Source organism: Arvicanthis niloticus, chromosome 24 (assembly GCF_011762505.2).
Source record: "Arvicanthis niloticus isolate mArvNil1 chromosome 24, mArvNil1.pat.X, whole genome shotgun sequence".
NCBI classification, from domain to species: domain Eukaryota; kingdom Metazoa; phylum Chordata; class Mammalia; order Rodentia; family Muridae; genus Arvicanthis; species Arvicanthis niloticus.
Window position 1 is genome coordinate 14310634 of NC_133432.1, and position 18483 is coordinate 14329116.

The 18483-nt window shown below is 43.9% G+C and overlaps 1 protein-coding gene across 17 annotated transcripts in view; it reads right to left on the bottom strand.

Annotated features, from left to right (window-relative positions):
• Positions 1-4574: 4574 nt before the first annotated feature.
• Clip1 (CAP-Gly domain containing linker protein 1) overlaps positions 4575-18483 on the bottom strand; it is a 105883-nt gene continuing 91974 nt past the window's right edge. For 15 of the 17 annotated variants that reach the window (XM_076922849.1, XM_076922846.1, XM_076922843.1 and 12 more), the window contains 6 exons: positions 17118-17170; positions 9257-9374; positions 9024-9174; positions 8415-8464; positions 5730-5854; positions 4575-5259 (listed from right to left, as the gene is read on the bottom strand). In XM_076922849.1, coding sequence (XP_076778964.1) covers positions 5034-5259; positions 5730-5854; positions 8415-8464; positions 9024-9174; positions 9257-9374; positions 17118-17170 — 723 coding nt within the window. In that variant the 3' untranslated portion in view covers positions 4575-5033. Of the gene's footprint in view, positions 5260-5729; positions 5855-8414; positions 8465-9023; positions 9175-9256; positions 9375-11986; positions 12060-17117; positions 17171-18483 lie in introns of those variants that run through there. The other 2 variants (XM_076922851.1, XM_076922850.1) reach the window with 2 other exon arrangements.

Here is an 18483-nt window from a genome sequence, read left to right on the forward strand (position 1 = left end):
TTTTCCAGAGGATCAGGTTCCCAGCGTCCACATGGTAGCTCATGATCATCTGTAACTCCAGTTCCAAGGGATCTAGTGGCCCTTTCCAGCCTACGAGGGCACAGCACAGTGCTGATATATGCATTCAGGCAAACGTATTTTTAAAAATAGAAGAAAGAAATGGCTTAGTGGAAACACTTTGCTCTTCCAGAGAACCAGATTTGGGGTTCCAGAACCCATGGGGTAACTCGTAACTGCCTGTAACTCCAGTTCCAAATCCTTTAATGCTCACTTCTGACCTCAGTGGACTCCTGTTCATACGTGTACACACACACACACTTTATTTTTAAATTTACTTATTTTATGTGTAACAGCATTTTGTCAAACCCAGGGGCTCTACAGCCGGTGTCCTTGACTGTTATGACAGCTCAGCAGTCCCCACAATCACCTCAAGTTAATAATACTAAAGTTAAGAATAATATCCTGTTGCAGGGTATTATTTACATTGTTTTTTTGAAATAGCTCTGTGGGGAGGCAATCATTTAGTAGATATTCAAAGGTGAGCACTCAACCAGTTATGTCAAGCTAACCTAACCGTTTTGAGAGTTTCTTCGGATTACTAATCAGAGACAGAGTAGCACAGGCCTATAATCCCAGCACGTGGGAAGAAGAGGAGAACAGTTCTGGGCCTGTCTCATCTACATAGTAAGGCCTTATCTCAAAGTCAAGATCTGGGGATATAGCTCCATGGTAGGTGCTTGCTATGGCTTTTGGTTTGACCCCAATCACTAAAAAAAAATAATAGTAATACGTAAGTAAATGGAATCATATATTGCTGTAACCAGAATACTGAAGCTTATGTTTCCTGTTCTCATAAGAGTCAGTAAAAGGGGATGAGAATAAATTATTAAAAACTTACTTTTAGGGCCTAGAGAGATGGCTCAGTGGTTAAGAGTACTGATTGCTCTTCCAGAGGTCTTGAACTCAATTCCTAGCAACCACATGGTGGCTCATAACCACCTATAATGGGATCTGATGCCCTCTTCTGATGTGTCTGAAGACAGCTACAGTGTACTCACATATATAAAATAAATAATCTTTTTTTAAAAACTTACTTTTAAAAAAAATTATGTGTAGGTGTCTGTGTTTGTCTGCATGTGAGTTTGTGCACATGAGCAGAAACTCTGGAAGAGCTGCAGAAGCTCTTAACCACTAAAATTTCTCTCAGCCTCACAAAAAAAAAAAAAAAAAAAAAAAAAAAAAAGGAATCTTTTAAGTTGTGCTGTGTTCAGAGAGCTAGCGACCTGAAAGGACGATTTAGGGGTGGCAGCTGGGGGTGGAGTGCACAGGGCTGCCAACTGAGAGCTGAGTGTCATCCCTCTGGTTAAGTGGTCAATCACATTAACCTCTTATCACCTGGATGCCTGAGCCAAGTCTGCCAGTGTTGACAGTGTTCCTCCAAGGCCATCTGGAAAGTTAAAGCAAGCAAAACTATTATTGATAGTACCTGTGTGCTAAGCTAGCAATGACTTGTATGTGCAGATTCCTTTCTACACTATGGAGTGTAGAATGTCTCCTCCCATTCCTGACCCTGTCAACCTCAATTACACCTTTTTCTTTTTAAATATGCTGTGATAAAGCAGTGGATAATTCAATTCATTTAATTTTTGAATGTTTCACAAAATGCTTTGAGATAATAAGATACCAGTTCTTTTCCTCTTCTCTTCCAGCTTCTAACAGGGTCTCCTGTAGTCCATGCTGGTAGTGAACTCACTATGTAGCTGAGGATGACCTTGAATTCTTGATCCCTCTCCGAAGTACTGGAGTGACAGATGCCTGCCACACATGGCTTTATTTGGTTTTTCTTAAAAAAAAAAAAAAGTTTGAGGCTAACCTGGTCTACAGAGCTAGTTCTTGTATAGCCAAGGCTATACAAAGAAACCCTACAAACAACAAAACAAAAAAATATAACTGGAAAGGTGAAAGGCATCTTTCATGTTCTGATGGGAACAGAATTGGTTGTTGATGGTTCATGACGTCACTCAGAAGCCTAGGATCCTTCCAAGAGGTTGTCAAGGGGCTGTGCAGTCTTCTAGGACACTTTTCCTCTGTTGGATTGGAACCATTTTCAAGCTTTTACACCCTGCCCTACCTTGAGGCAGGGTCTCATCATATGAGCCAAGCTGGCCTTGAACTCCTGACAAATTATCTGCCTCGATCTCCCAACTGTCAGGATAACAGCTGTCCTCCCCCCCCCCCCCCAATTCCTGTCTTTCAAGCAACAATGACCAGTGGCACCATACAGAAGTCAAAGCTTTCTGGTGCCTGGTATTGATGTGTGTGTACATGCAGGGACATGCTCAGGCCAGAGGACCTCAGCCGTCATTTCTAAGGTGCTATCCACCTTTGTAAAATTCTTTTACTGGCTCGAAACTTGCCAGGTAGGTTAGGCCAGCTGACTTGAAGCCCCTAGGGGCCTGCTTCTCTCGCTCTCTCTCCTCTGTACTGGGATTACAAGTGTGTATCACCGCACTCCATTTTGTAGATTCTGGGATCAAACTCAAGTCCTGACTGAGCTATCTCCCCAGCTTCTTTTATTTCCAGACAAATTCTCTTTCATGTATCCCAGGTTATCTTCAAACTTGCTATACAGCCAAGGAAGACCTCCTTGTATGATCCTCCTACCCCCACCTTCCCAATGCAGGATATTTGCCACCATGTCAAGTTCCATGTCTTTCCCACATTGACAGAACCCTCGGTGATTGACAGCACCATTCCCAAGTGTGTACGTGTAGTGCTGAGGATTGAACCTGGGGCTCTTTGTGTGTTGGGCAAACACTGTATGCACCACTGAAGTATATATCCAGCTCTTGCTAACTTTGTTTTTGTTTTCAGAGACAGGGTTTCTCTGTGTAGCACTGGTACTCCCTAAGTAGACCAGGCTAGCCTTGAACTCAGAGATCCACCTGCCTCTGCCTCTTGGGTGCTGGGATCAAAGGCATGTGCCATCACCACCCAGCTAACTATTAACATTATTATAAGCAATCCTATCAATAATTTTAAGGCCTAACCTTCAAGACATAACTGCTCGAGTCCACTCTGTCTCTCTCCATTTTTTTCTCTGTGTAAACCTGGCTATCCTGGAACTCCCTTTGTAGGCCAGGAACTCCCCTTCATAGACCAGGCTGTCCTGGAACTCACAGAGCTCTGCCTGTCTCAGCCTCCCGAGTGGTGGTATTAAAGATGTGAGCCACCACCCCTTGACTTCTTTGCTCGTATTTAGACAGGGTCTTGTGTAGCTCAGGCTGGTCTCCAAGTTATTACATAGCCGAAGATGGCCTTGAGCTTCTGACTCTTCTGCCTCTGCCTCCAAAAGGTCTAGTTGCATACACCAACTTCTCATAGTTATTTAGAAACTTGTTTTATAGAAGTGAAAGGAGCTATTTGGGGACCTGACATGGTTGGCTTGGTGGTAGAGGGAGGAAGGGATTGCCTTTGGAATCTAAACGACTGTCCTACTTGAAGAAAAAACCATGACAAAAAATCCTAAGAATAATATGTGTTTACTACCACTGGCAAAAACAAAGAACAAAAAAGAACCCGAAACATTTATTAAAGTAGATACAGAACTCAGATTTTAATACTGCTTTACATATTTTGTTTGTGAAATAATTCCTATAGTTTTATTAACCCAAAATGCCAACTGGCAACAGATTTGTTGACTGTTCACTCATCAAGCACAGTGGATAATCTTAAGGGGGGACAGGGCAAAGGCTTATATACAATGATAGACGTTCTTGTCCTGCACGCTGCATGGAGGTGCATGTGATTCCTTTTTACAAATTTTCAAAGACATTCAAGTGAAGACAGACAGACTCAGACTGGCTGATAAACTCTGCAGTTGGTTGAGGTCCTTTGTTTTATCTTTTTGTGATAAGAAAATTCAAAATTATTCATGTTGAATTTCTTATCATACATTCATTAAAAATACAGTAAAAAAAAAAAAAATCCACAAATGTATAAAGGAGGGTTGTAGATCAGTTAACTTAGCTGTCTTAGGAGTGGCTTGCTCTGCTGCTGGGGTTATCTGCTAAAGGAGGGAAACACAACCAAAGAGCCAGAGACCACTCTTGCAGCTACTCAGATCTGGAGGAACAGCATGGGGACACAGACAACAGCTGTGACACCACAGAGCCCATCTCTGGCCCAGTCAGTCACATCCTGATGAGCTTTTAGGTGTTTCCTTTTTCATAAAGATAAAAAAATCTGAAAAGAAGACACATTGTATATACTTTTTCCCAAAATATAGATTTTTTAAAAAATATATATATACATATAATATATAGAGGTTGAAATTATGTAAAACCAATAAAGAAAACACCACTGTCGGTTCATGGGTGCAGCATATAAGATTAGAAAATGTCCCCACAGCAGTTTGGGCTTTCCCCTCCCTTTTACCTGTTTCATGATTTATAATCACACCTAAGTACTGTCAAGCCTGGAAAAAGCACTGCTGAGAGCAGGCAGTGCGGAGAGCTTGGATATTTAGGAGTAAAAGTATTTAAATGAGGATGTGAAATTGCAAAGTGGCGCAGTTTTGTTTTTTTTTTTTTTTTTTTTTTTTTTGCTTTTGTAACTCGTTCCAGTGTCAAAGCATAACAACAACAACCTAAATATACAGACGTAGCCAAGATACATTTTAGTGCAAATATGAGAGTTAACAGCATAATTTAAAGTTTCTTAAATAAGATGCTGCCAGGGTCCAGCTTGTCCCAGAGTGTTTCTCTAGGACCAAGAAGTAACTGCACCTGGTACAATGTCTTAAACCTTAAAAATCCAGAAAAACAAGGATGGAAGTGCAAGCCCACCTACCAAATATTTATTATTTTAACTTACGAGAGGAAATGAAAGCGAAATTTGTTGAAAATCAAAATATTTTCTCAGATTTGTTGACAGGGGTCAAAAAATAAGTTCCTGGAAGTTGCACACGCACTGCTGGTGGAAGCTGCTGAGGTGCCAGCATCTGCGGAGCCCAGTCCTGCCCCCCGGCTTCCTCAGAAGGTCTCGTCATCATTGCAGTTGGTTGCCCAGTGCCCAAACATCTCACAGATCTCACAGTATGGCCGCTCCTCGCTCCGGCTGCCATGGTGAGTGGAATGGGGAGGGTCTTCCAACATCTGTGCCTGGGTGGGGCAGTCTTCTGTATCATGGAGATCAAAGCAGTCACAAATGTCACAGAAGAGGCGGGGTTTCTTTTTGGACTGCTTCTCCTGGTCATCACTATAAATGTCAATATAGAAAACCAGGAAGTTAGTCAGAAGAAACTCAGGAGGTAACAGCACTCAGAGAATTTTTTAGATGCCTAGGAACTAACAATAGCCACAGACAGCAGCTTCTAAGGATAAACCTTTATAAAATGTGCAGGTTAGGCTGGAGGATGGTTCAGCTGTTAAGAACAGAAGGCCCAGCACCCATAAAGAGGTTCACAACTCCAGTTCTACAGCATCTGATGCCTCCTTCTGGCCTCCAAGGGCACAGGCACACATGTGGTGCACATATATACACACAAGCAAAATACCCGTATACACCAAATAAGTCTAATAGAATGAGCAGCTTGGACCTCTGACTCTTATCATTCTTGCCAGATGTATGGCATTGCCCTGACAACATGGCCACATAGCAACCGATTCTTTCTATCTCACAGATGCCGGAGAAAGAACCTGACCACGAACACTCGGATCTTGTCATACCTGTCGTAACTGTTCAGATCCTCTCCATTGCCGTTGAGCGCAGCTTCAGACATCATCTCCACTTTCATCTTGAGGTCTTGATTCTTTCTTTGAAGGTCCACTATTACTGAGTTGAGGAAATCAATCTGATTTATTCAAAGAAGAAAGAAGCAGTGAGCTATGTGAACATCTAAGCCCCTCACAGCTGCAGTATCTAGAAGTTGAGAAGGATACAAACTCAGACTACAGCTGCAAACATGTCACAGCAGGCCCAAGGGACAGGGATGCTGAGGGTGGAGGGTGAACTGCAGCTAGCCGGGATGAGATCACAGCTAGTGAGGCAAAGAGGCCTCTTTCCTTTTCCATCCTCAGTGTTTGTTACTAAGGAACTATTTTGTATCAAAAGACACTTTAAATTCATGTCATTGAGTCTTTGTAGTTGTGAATGGATAAACTTCACTTGTCATTCAGACAAATGACATTTACACTTAAATCACTAATCTGTGGACAGGTGAAATGCTACTGATATTTTTCAAGAAAACAAGACACCTTATACTGTCCACAGTCAAAATCTCACATTTCTGAATACCTGGTTTGTTTTTCCTTTGCGTGTGTGCGTACAGGGGATCTTCAGAAAAGATATAGGGGCTTAATAGAGAATGCTAAGCTCCCTTTCTGCTGAGGAGAGGCACAACATGCTCCCACACATACAGAAGGGCACTTGGTCTAAGAAGAGCTGGCAGCAAAGACAACAAAGTGACCATCAAAAAGTAACATGTCCAGAACACTTCATGTCTTTTAAGGGTACTCAAAAAAACAAAACATTCTTCCTACTTTTACAAAGTAAAAGGTTTCATTTCTGTAAATTAAAAAGTTTCTCTCTCCCAATATACACACTTTAGCTGTTCTTCCTTCTTTTTTTGAATAAACTCTTGCTAAGTATCTCAGGCTTACCTCAGACTCACTAGTAAGTTAAACATGATATACACCTTTAGTCCCAGCACTCAGGAGGCAAAGGGAGGCTTTTGTCTGTTATTTTAAAGCTAGCCTGGTCTATATAGTTAGTCCCTGTCTCAAACAAAAAACAAAACCCCAAACCCAATTCACTTCGAACTTTCTTTCTTTACTTTTTTTAAAAGACAGGATCAGGATCTTACACTGTAGCTATCTTAAATGAATAGAGATTTTCCTGCCTCTGCCTCTTGAATGCTGGGGTTACATGGATGTACTACTACACCTGACTTTCCTTTTTATTCTAGATTTATGTGTATGAATGCTGTGCCTGTGTGGCTGTGTCAGGAAGGAACACTGGATTCCCTGGAACTGGAGTTAAGGATGGTTGTGGACCACCATGTGGGTGCTGGGAACTGAACCCAGTCTTTTATAAAAGCAACTACCACTCCTAACCACTGAGCCATCTCCCCAGCCCCCACATCCGACTTTTAGGTTACATCTTCTAAGTCATTCTGTAAGGCTCCATTCCACGGACAAGGGAACCATACACACAATCACACGCACAAGTACACACAAATTAGGAAGCATAAAACAAACCATTTGCTGATGGGAGGGAAAGTGTTGGCAGCAGCAGCAGAAACAGATGGAAGCAGAAAGGAAGGAGGGGGAGAAAAAACAATGTTAATTCTGTACTATGCCTGGGAGACACTAAGAGACAAAGCTAATGTTGGGTCAGTCGGAGTCTGAGAGCTGTTTAAGGGAACTCATTATAGCACTGGTTTTTAATACATACTCACAGGCTTAGACAGATCCCAGTGTCCTGTCCACCGAAAGGGAACTGACTAAACTATGGTACATCCATATAATAGAATTCCACACAGCTAAAGAAAGGGTAAGTACAGAATGGTTTATGTGGTATGCTACTAATGTAAAAAAAAAAAAAAAAAAAATGTAGGCTAGAGAGTTGGCTCAGCGGTTAAGAACATGGACTGCCCTTCCAGAGGTTCTGAGTTCCATTCCCAGCACCCACATGGTGGCTCACAGCCATCTGTGATGGGATCCGATGCCCTCTTCTGGTGTGTCTGAAGACAACTACAGTGTACTCACATACATGAAATAAATACACCTTAAAACAAAACCAAGCAAAGCCCTGCAGGGGAGGCAGCTGTGGTGGTGCTGCATAACTGAGACTCAGTAATAGAGCCAGGGCCACAGACACAGCAATGCTCCAGGCCAATTAAAGCTGCATAAAACCCTGTGTCACAAAAAAAAAAAAAAAAAAAAAAAAAAAAAAGTCCCTGCACTTGAGAGGCAGAGGCAAGTGGATCTGAGTTCGAGGCCAGCCTGGTCTACAGAGTTCCAGGACAGCCAGGGCTACACAGAGAAACCCTGTCTTGAAAAACAAAAACAAAACAAGGGCAAAACTTAAAGTACTGGAGTGTGCTTGTGAGAGGCAGGGCTCTTCTGTGTCACACAGGCTGATCTCAGACTCCACAGTTCACTGATCCTCCCACCTCAGCCTTCCAAATGAGCTATAGGGATGTGCTGTCACACAGCACAGCTACAAAAACAACAAAACCCCAACACATCTGCAACAGGTCAGACACGGGGAAGCCTGTCAGGATGTGGAAAATGAGCAGCGGAGACCGGAGGCTTTTTACTAGGCACATTTTAATGCTCAGCACTGTACTCTCAGTACCTAGTGACTCTGGGGTCGGGCAGACGGCAGAAGCACTAATAGAAGAGCATTACCTGACTCTCCTGGGCTCTCTCATCTTCTTCTGCCTGAGCATCAGTATTACCTTGTGTTAAAACAAGAACAACAATCAGAGGGAGCACTGGAAAACAGCAAGGAGCCAGCTCCTTGCCACTGCAGTGGGATGCCATGGGATGCTCATTCCTGTGTCTCTCTGAGAGTGGGGATAAGTCCCTGCCTGCTTTCTGGCTGCTACTGGGCCTTGAAGATGCTGGCGCTGGTCCTTCAGCCCAAGATGGCCGCCTAGGGGTTCCTGATGTTTATGGCTGCACTCTAGCTGCTCCCACCAAGGTGACCTCTGTTCTCCTTGCTGCTTTGCACTGAGGCCTCATGGTTTGCTTGTAGGCAAATGTAGGTTTGCTTTGAGGCTCATGGTGGCAGCCGTCATGTACTGTCTTATGTATGTTGTAACAGTCACACAGCATGAGATGACAACACCAAGCACACTTGTGACTAGCTCTTTGGCTAAACGTTGGGAGAGGGAGGGGCAGGGCAGCTGGGCAGCAGATGTGAAGGGCCCCTCTGCTGGGAGCAGCTCTCTGGGGGAGGCGCTGGGCGGGATGGGAGAGTGGGGTGAGGAGGAGCCCCACACAGGCATCGGTTACCTGAGGAGCTGCTGAGCTGCCTCTTATTCTCCTTGAGTTGGAGTTCCAAGTTTTTGACTTTGAGCTCAAGCTTCACCTTATCAGACTCCAGCGTCTGCACAACTGAATGCAGGGACTTGGCGGAGGCGTTCTCTCCCCTGAGCACTGTGACCTGCAACACAGAGGCTGGGCTCAGGCCAGGAGGAGGGGCAGAGTGTGACAGCAGGAGCATCTATCCCCCCACAGCACCCTACCTCATTCCTCAGCTTCTCCAGTTCTGCGTCCTTCTCTGTGAGTAAGGCACTGGTGAGGCTGATGGATTTCTGCAAGGAAGCTTTCTCTTCATCAGCGTCTTTTCTGTACTCAGATTCTCTAAAAAACCAGAGAGTTAAACAGGTCCAGAGATCAACTAGGGCAGCAGTCAGCAAGCAGCTGTTCCAGAACAGACTTGAGAATAACTTCAGTTAACAATCGTTAGAAAAAGAAAGGTGGGCAGTTGCATAGGGACTGAGGCTGTTGATGCCTGTAAATGTTACTTACTGCGCGCGAGAGAAAAGGTTTATATGCACAGGCATGCAGAACCTGCATGTCATTGTGTCCATTTGAACTCAAAGAGACAAGTTAATACATTTGGAAGATGTAGATTTAAAAAAAAAAATAATTGTTGTAACCCCTACCCCCTCCCAAAAAAACATAGCCAAATATATAGTTGAATATTGTTACTTCTGGAATAAATAATTACCAAGCAATGACAATTAAAATACGTACATGCAAAGCAATTATACAGATGTCATGCAGAGCAGTTTTATGCTGGAAATATCCGTTGGTTCTCACTAATTTCAGTAACGTTTTAGCAAGTTCAGAGATCATGTTTTTAAGATTGTGTGAGCCAAAATAGTAGCAAAGATTTTATTATTCAAACTGAAAGTTAATTGTTTTCAATCAATCTGAAGAGGCCATTGGGCTGCTTCTATAATTGAACTACAGAAAGGCTGGAGCAGAAGAGAACATGGCTCTTCATAGGCCAAACAGAATGTGAGGGGTTCTACAGGAATGTAGCCCTGGTCTCTGCTGGCTCACTAGAGGGAGCCAGAGGCCTTTGGAAAAATACAACTGTCCACTGGGGAGCCTGGGGTTACAAGAGGAAAGGATTGGGGGTGGGGGGGGGTGGGGGGTGGACACATGGAGGTTGGGCAAGACACAAAGGAGTCAGCCCCAAAGGAGAGCGGCAAAAGTGTGTACGTGTGTGAGGTGTGGTTATATTTAAAGTTGTGCTGCGAAATACAAATACGCTGAGGTCATCCTTGGTGAGGGACAGAACGGCACACGTACAATGCTGCTTCCTAACTTGGATCCTGATGAGGAAAATGAGTGTGATGGAAAACCACAGAGAGCTGAGTGGGGGTGACTTTGTGACATGTTCACAGCAGGCCAGCTGACTAGGGAACTGAACTGGCTGTAAAACCTTTACAACTCTTCTAAAAACCTAAAATCAGCCTTTAAAATAAAAGTTTCTTAGTGTTTTTTTAATAAACAGACCTTGTGTCACTAAATTACTTTAGGGAAGAAGAAAACAAGAGAAAGGTGTCTTGGGCTAGCGCGCTCAGGCCACACACTCAGACCCTGCGGCAATACAGGCAGTTGGAACTAGCAATCAAATTCCTGCCAGTTCTACGGGAAGCAGGTGGGTGAATGCAGAGCAAGTGGCATTTAATCTGTTATAAATAAATAAACTAGAGTAGAAAAGGAAGGTCCAAGTTAGAGATGGCAGAGGTATGGTTAGTTAGTGAGACCCAAGGTATCCGGCACATGAATTACAAAATTCTCATGGTTTATGATAAACTGAAATTCTACACAAAGATGAAAGTAAACGTGTTGTAGTTATCTCGTTGTGTGGCTTACACTTTTACACTCCAGAATGATGAGTAGTAAGAAAAGAATCTGAGACTTTACCGAAGTGTTTAGCATTAGCACAATGGGAAGGAAGGAAGGGGCATCAGTGTCCCTAAGGTCCTGAGTGTGTGCTAGGAAATGGGAGGTTGAATTAAAGCGGGGTTCCGGAAGTGGGAGGAGCAAACAGGCATTTCTGCAATGTGAAAAGTAAGGCTCTAGTGCTATCCAAAGACACAGGACATTTGAGATCACTGCATTTCTCTGAAGCATATTTGGTATTTTGTTTTATTGTAAAAATGAATTCTGGCACTTCACTTATTTTAACTGCCACTCAGACTGGAAACACATAAGCTTAAAGGTTTTCACTAAAAACTGGAATGCCTGGAGTTTGCTGAAAACAGATATGGATTCTCTCCTATACCCAAAGACCTAAATGGCTAAGATCCCATGACACTTAGTACTGGGAGGAACAGTCACCAGTAGAGGCAGAAGGGCCACCAACCTGACTCTGTGCTTACCCTATCTACATGGTCTGCTAAGAGGATGGAGGCAGGATGTTTCTTATACAGATCAACCAAAAGACACACGCTGAACAAAGAGATGGTTCAGTGGTGACGTCACTGCCACCAAGCCTGATGATTTGAGTTTGACCCTGAGAATCCATGTGGGGGTAAGAATCCCTCTACAAATACAGGGACACCGACAGACAGACAAGGGGACACACACACACACACTAAATGTTTTTTAAAAAATAAAGAAAGAGAAAGAGGAAGAAAGAAAGCAGGAGGTCTACCAGATGGCAGGGCACACAGGCTTGGCAGTTCATCTGTGACAGGTCTTCAGTGATGACTTCCTAGGCAATTCTTAAGCAATTTCTATGCCCTAATTCCTCTGTACAGACCAAAAGGGGCTGAATGAAAACATCTATGCCAACATTACTGATGTATGAGAAGCAAACTGATAGTTTAAGCCATGTTGGCTAGAAGGGGTTGCTCAAACTATAAATACTGAGAAAGGAAGCTAACAGTATGAAAGAAGACAGCAGGGCCAGCAACTCTTGTCCCAACCCCTATGGGAATACATCACTCAGATTCTTTTCTTACTACTTACATAAGAAATAAAGTCCAGTAATGAAGCAAATACCTTAAAGTGTTACTGGGCAAGCTTTAAAATGCAAGATAATAAGAACCAAATATTAGAAACATGAAGAGATATGCAAATACAGTAAGGAGAACTCAATTTGCACCCAAGTTCTTTGCTGGTATCAAAAAAAAAAAAGTGTGGTGGTGCTGCTGCTGCTGGTGGTGGTGGTGGTGAAGTGTGTGTGTGTGTGTGTGTGTGTGTGTGTGTGTGTGTGTGTACTGCTGAGCATATTTTACAAAACAAAAGCAAGACACAGAGGGACAAAGGCAGCCAAAAAATATATACAACAATTTGATTTACTAAAAATATATGAGGTTTATTTATTATAACGTGGATAGACTTTCTTTAGTCTTACCATGAAAGACACACAGATATAGCAAAGGAAGCAAGAGTAGGAAAGGGAAAAGAGAGGGTGAGATGAGCATCGGTAAGTAGCGCAGGCTCGGAGACAGTCAGACAGTCACAACCCACAGTGAGCGCAGGAGCGGGCAGCGCAGGCCACTTCCTCAAGGGCAGACATTCTCTACTACCAGGGTGAATTCAGACCCCATAAATCCATGTATAAAACTTGGCCTTGCTGTCCCTTCTTTGACATTAAAAAGTCCAGAGCAAAAAGGGAGCCAAGCTAGTTCCCCAAGTCGCATCAGCCTGGGCAGTGATGGAGGAGCACACGCCTCCTGTTCCAGCAGTTACACAACTCTGCCTTATCAGTTAGATCAGTTAACTCCCTCTCCTGGTTTTGTTTTGGTTAAGACAAGGTCTCAGTATGTAATCCTGACAGTCCTGAAACTCACTGTGTAGAGCAGGCTAACTTGAACTCAGAAAGATCCTCCTGCCTCTGCCTCTGCCTCTCTCTGCCTCTCTCTCTCTGCCTCTCTCTCTCTGCCTCTCTCTCTCTGCCTCTCTCTCTCTGCCTCTCTCTCTCTCTCTGCCTCTCTCTCTCTCTCTGCCTCTCTCTCTCTCTCTGCCTCTCTCTCTCTGCCTCTGCCTCTCTCTCTCTGCCTCTGCCTCTCTCTCTCTGCCTCTGCCTCTCTCTCTCTGCCTCTGCCTCTCTCTCTCTGCCTCTGCCTCTCTCTCTCTGCCTCTGCCTCTCTCTCTGCCTCTGCCTCTCTCTCTCTGCCTCTGCCTCTCTCTCTCTGCCTCTGCCTCTCTCTCTCTGCCTCTGCCTCTCTCTCTCTCTGCCTCTGCCTCTCTCTCTCTCTGCCTCTGCCTCTCTCTCTCTGCCTCTCTGCCTCTCTGCCTCTCTCTGCCTCTCTCTGCCTCTCTCTGCCTCTCTGCCTCTCTCTGCCCCTCTGCCTCTCTCTGCCCCTCTGCCCCTCTCTGCCCCTCTGCCCCTCTCTGCCCCTCTGCCCCTCTCTGCCCCTCTGCCCCTCTCTGCCCCTCTGCCCCTCTCTGCCCCTCTGCCCCTCTCTGCCCCTCTGCCCCTCTCTGCCCCTCTGCCCCCCTCTGCCCCTCTCTCTGCCCCTCTCTCTGCCCCTCTCTCTGCCCCTCTCTCTGCCCCTCTCTCTGCCCCTCTCTCTGCCCCTCTCTCTGCCCCTCTCTCTGCCCCTCTCTCTGCCCCTCTCTCTGCCCCTCTCTCTGCCCCTCTGCCCCTCTGCCCCTCTGCCTCTGCCTCTGCCTCTGCCTCTGCCTCCTTAGTGCTGGGATTAATGGCTGGAACCTGTTCTTAAAGATGTGTGCCCAACTGTCACCCAGTTTTGCAAATATGATTACAGTTTTAAATTCAGAGACAGACCTTCAGCACATATTACCTGCGATTACTTTACAGATACTAAAATCCCAAAGCAAACACTACGGGCTTCTTTACAGCGGTCTCAAGCAGCCTTATTAGCCCTAAACTTGATGTGCAGCTGAAGATGACCCTCAACTTCCAAGTGCTGGGAACTGCAGGCATATTCTACCATGCTTGGGTCATAATTTATTTTAAAGGTTATTTACTTTCAGGAGCTCATACATGTTAAGCAAGCTCTGTACTACTGAGTTATATTCTTATCCCTACTTTATTTTAATTACTTAATTACTTACTTAATTAAGAGAACTTGCTGAACTCAGTTCTCTCCTTCCACTATGTGGGTCTGGAGGACTGAAATCAGGCTGTCAGGCTTAGGGGCAGGTGCTCTTACCCACTACGCCACCATCTCACCAGCCCTTAGTTTACAATTTAACTTTACTCATTGGGCCAGGGTGGCTTTGTGACCCTCAGATCCCGTGGAAGTCTGTTCCTAGGGCCGGGTGCTGTATGGAAGCCAGGGCCTTACAGCTAAGCTGGAGGTCTCATGCTGAGCTAGAGCTCACACCTCAGTGACTGTGTCACCTGACTGGGGGAATCCTGCAAGTCCTCATCATTCCTCAGAATGAGGAAGTGAGGAATGTGCTCACTTCTAAATTAAACCATCTGCATGGCTGTTGCCTCTCGCAACAACAAAAGAAGTGTGTGTGCTTTTATGACTTAGGAATTTGGAAGGTATTGATAAAGAGAAAATCTGCAGTCCTCTATGCAGAGTAGATATGGCTAGCCATCACAAGCACACATCTAAGGAAGCCTTACCAAACTTGGTAATATCTGGGAGGCATTGAAGGGTCTACATTGTTGCTAGTTTAAAATACATTCAAGTTCAGTCTTCTACAATAGAAATAAATGTCCATGAGGGTTGACTAGTAAGAAAAAATCAGTTTAAATATAGAAACTAAATTTAAAACTTTTTCACTTTCTAAAAAATTATAATTTTTATGTCTGTTCATCAAAATTAGCAGGAGTCATTTTAATGCTCTGGTTGTGGTGTTCGGAGATTGAAACTAGGCTTTCAAGCACGCTGGCAAGTGTCTGATCATGTGTAGACCTTCTAGTACTTTTACTTTTTGAGACAGATCTCATTTTAGGGCTGTCCTTGAACTTGTGACCCTCTTACCTCAGCTTCCCCAATAGCTACTGGGCCTGGCTTAAATTAGCAGTAATTTTTGAGAGACACTTTGCTAAGCATATAATTTAGTCAGTCACATGATAAGAAGAAACTTATAAAGTATAAAATCTTCAAAAACTCAGTAATAAATAAGAGGCTAAAGGTACATGGGGAACGGGACATAGACGCCTGACATCCCAGGTCGCAGCCTGTACCTATCCTTCATCAGCCTGAGTTCTTAGTGAACTTCTGGTCTGGGGGCTTCTGTTTCATCATTAAACAACGCACACCCCACCACAGCTTCCACATGAACATCTGAGATGATAAGGACTGTGAATTGAAGAGCACTGTGTAAATGTAAAGAGATTATATACTAACATTGCCCCTTTTGAGAAAGCTTTGGGAACAAGGCCTCATTCTTGCTGTTTGCAGATGCCTGACCATAGTGAGACACCTGTGTGTTCTAGAATGGAAAGACCTGCTCAGAGAAACTCAGAGGAATCTAAGTATTTCTTAATTAAAAACAGAGAGAGGGCCAGGCGGTGGTGGCGCAGGCCTTTAATCCCAGCACTTGGGAGGCAGAGGCAGGCGGATTTCTGAGTTCGAGGCCAGCCTGGTCTACAAAGTGAGTTCCAGGACAGCCAGGACTACACAGAGAAACCCTGTCTCGAAAAACCAAAAAAAAAAAAAAAAAAACAGAGAGAGGGAAAGGCTTCCCCTGGACAAAGGCCTAATAGCCTCCAAAATACAGCAATAATCTACACTGTACATCCAAATGTTTTGTAGGCTGAATAAAACCTTGAGATCCCAAGAGTGAATCACATCTATCAGACATCAGTGGGACTGGGAAGCCTCTTCTGCCTTTGCTAAGAGCATGAGAACATTTGGGATAGGCAAAATTTCTTTTCTTCTTTTAAAGCACAGGGTCTCATTGTAGTGTAGACTGATCTCAAACTTGGCATGTACCTTGAACTACTGATTCTCTCACCACCTCCAAGGATCACAGATGGTTTTGTTGGATTTGGTGAGGGGATGAACACAGGAGCTCATACATGTTAAGCAAGCTCTGTACTGCTGAGTTATATTCTTATCCCTACTTTATTTTAATTATCTATCTATCTATCTATCTATCTATCTATCTATCTATCTATGAATGTCACTATATAGATTGGCTGGCCTGAAATTCTCTTTGTAGACCAGGCTGGCCTTGAACCCACAGAGATCCTCCTGCCTCTGTTTCCCAAGCGCTGAGTTAAAGTCCTGTGCCTGGCCATTTTTGTGTTTTTGTCTAGTGTAGCCCACACTAGCCTTGGATTTGCAAGGTAACCGGACAACCTTGAACTCTCTACCCTCCTGCTTCTACTTCCTGTGCGCTGAACTTCCTGTTGCTGTTGTGATCCACATCTGCTGAGAGTTCTTAAGCAAGATGGACTGCTGTCTATACCCCTTTAGCTTGCAGGGAAGCACAGAACTGCTCTAGGCATAACTGCTTGACTCAGAGCAAAGGACACGGAAGTGTGTAAGCATCAGACTTTGGGGTATTCATTTCTTTCCTTTTTGTATTTGGTTTCGTGTTGTTGTTATTGTTGCTGTTGCCTGAGATAGGGTTTCTCTGAATAGCTTTGGCTATTTTGCTATATAGCACAGGTTGGATTTAAATCTATGATCCTCCAGTCTCGACCTCCTGAGTGTTGGAATTACAGGCATATCCTACCCTGACCTGGCTTAAATATTTAATTTCTATGGATCACATTTATCTCTACTCAAAAGTACCTGGAAAGTTATATAATATTATGGAGAGATAATAAATAATAGATACAAAGTACTTATTATTGAAAAAAATCAAACTTTCCCATAAGTGAAATCAGTATTTATATCTAAAGTGATTACTATATATGCAATTGTAATATTGTTCATTTCTAAGACTAGGCAGTAGCGTTAGTATGAGGCAATCTGAGTTTAGAGCTCTTCTGAGCAAATGCAACTGAAAATGGCTTAAAAATTTAAATATGTGAAACTTGCACAAATGGACCTTTATAACTTGCCACTTGCGAGCACTAAAATACCACAATACCATTTTCTGAATATAAACAGTTGACTGGTTTCCACAAGCTAGCACACCACATTCTGAAGCTGTCCTTGTTAAACGAATACAACAATAAACATAGAGAGAACCTACCTCTTTTTCATTTCTAACAACTGATTATTGAGGACAGATCGTTCTTCTTCCAGCTGAAAAACAAAAACAGAAAGAGTTCAGTTGACAGCAGTCCACAGAGGTCTGCTGCTCCTTCAGATGACCGCACCAAGGCAGCAGACGCCGCTGCTTTTCTCTCAAGCAGTGGATTTTGCAAGAAGTCACTGCCAAGAAGGTAGCTATTACTTTAAAAATTGCTTAGATCTGATGGCTTCCCCCTTCTGGATAAGCCCGATCGTTTGAAATATTAAATCAGAGCACTTTGAACATAATATAACAGTGGTTTTGTTTTGAGACAGGATCTCATCATGTAACCCTTGCTGGACTGGAACTCACTACACAGGACAGATCCACCTCCCTCTGCCTCACAGATGTTAGAATTAAAGGTATGCACAACCATATCCAGCTCCTTTTTAAACAGAATTTCATGTAGTCTAGGCTGTCCTAGAATTTGCTAGATGGTCAACAACAGTTTTGAACTCTTTGTCCTCCAGCTCCTACCTCCAGAGTGCTGGGATATGGGTCACGGTTGCCAAACCCAGCTCTACACAGTGTATGCCAAGCCTTCAGTAACCATCCACTGAATGACACTTCCAACATTAGCATCCTGGGTGCTTTATTTAGATCACAGTGTCAAGAACTTGCAGAAGTCAAGAAAGAAGCTACCTGTTCTCTGCACACAAATAGTCACAGTTTGGAGATATTACATCAGAGAAGTATCCAAGAGCTCATATCAAAACACAGGAGAGGGAGCTAGAGATGGCTCAGTGGTTGAAAGCACCAGCTGCTCTAAAGAAAAACCCACAAGAAATGGAGCAGGGAAAACAAACACTAGGCACTTTGCTTATTTCCAACCATCATTTCAGCTGAGATATGCAAGCCTGGGTGAAATGAAGACCAGGAGCAAACACCAACTCTGCTTCCGTAGGCTCAGTAAAGCCACTTGAATGGCATGAGGTGTGGCACTCTCTACTTTGCTTCCTGCAGTAATTTAAAGCAGGGACAGTCCCAAAGTGGGTGCTCAGTAGCTCCAGAGGATGAATGAATGCATCAGAAGGCGGTGCTCTCTGCATGATAGTAGCACACTTGGAAGCCCGGCTTCTCACAGGATGAGCTCCCCGCTGAGAATCTAAGCGGACTCCTCATTCCCCAGCCTCCCCAGTGAAGTGGTTCATTTGTACTATTTCAGTCTCTTCTCCAAGCGAGTGTTCTGAGGTCCAAAATAGCAACTCTACCTTGACAGCACAAAACACACTCTGTGTCTGAGGATTTCTCGTCTCGCCTCCTACACACAGACAGACAGACTTCTGCTCTTAGAAAAGGACATAGAAATGGAAAAGGGAAGGGA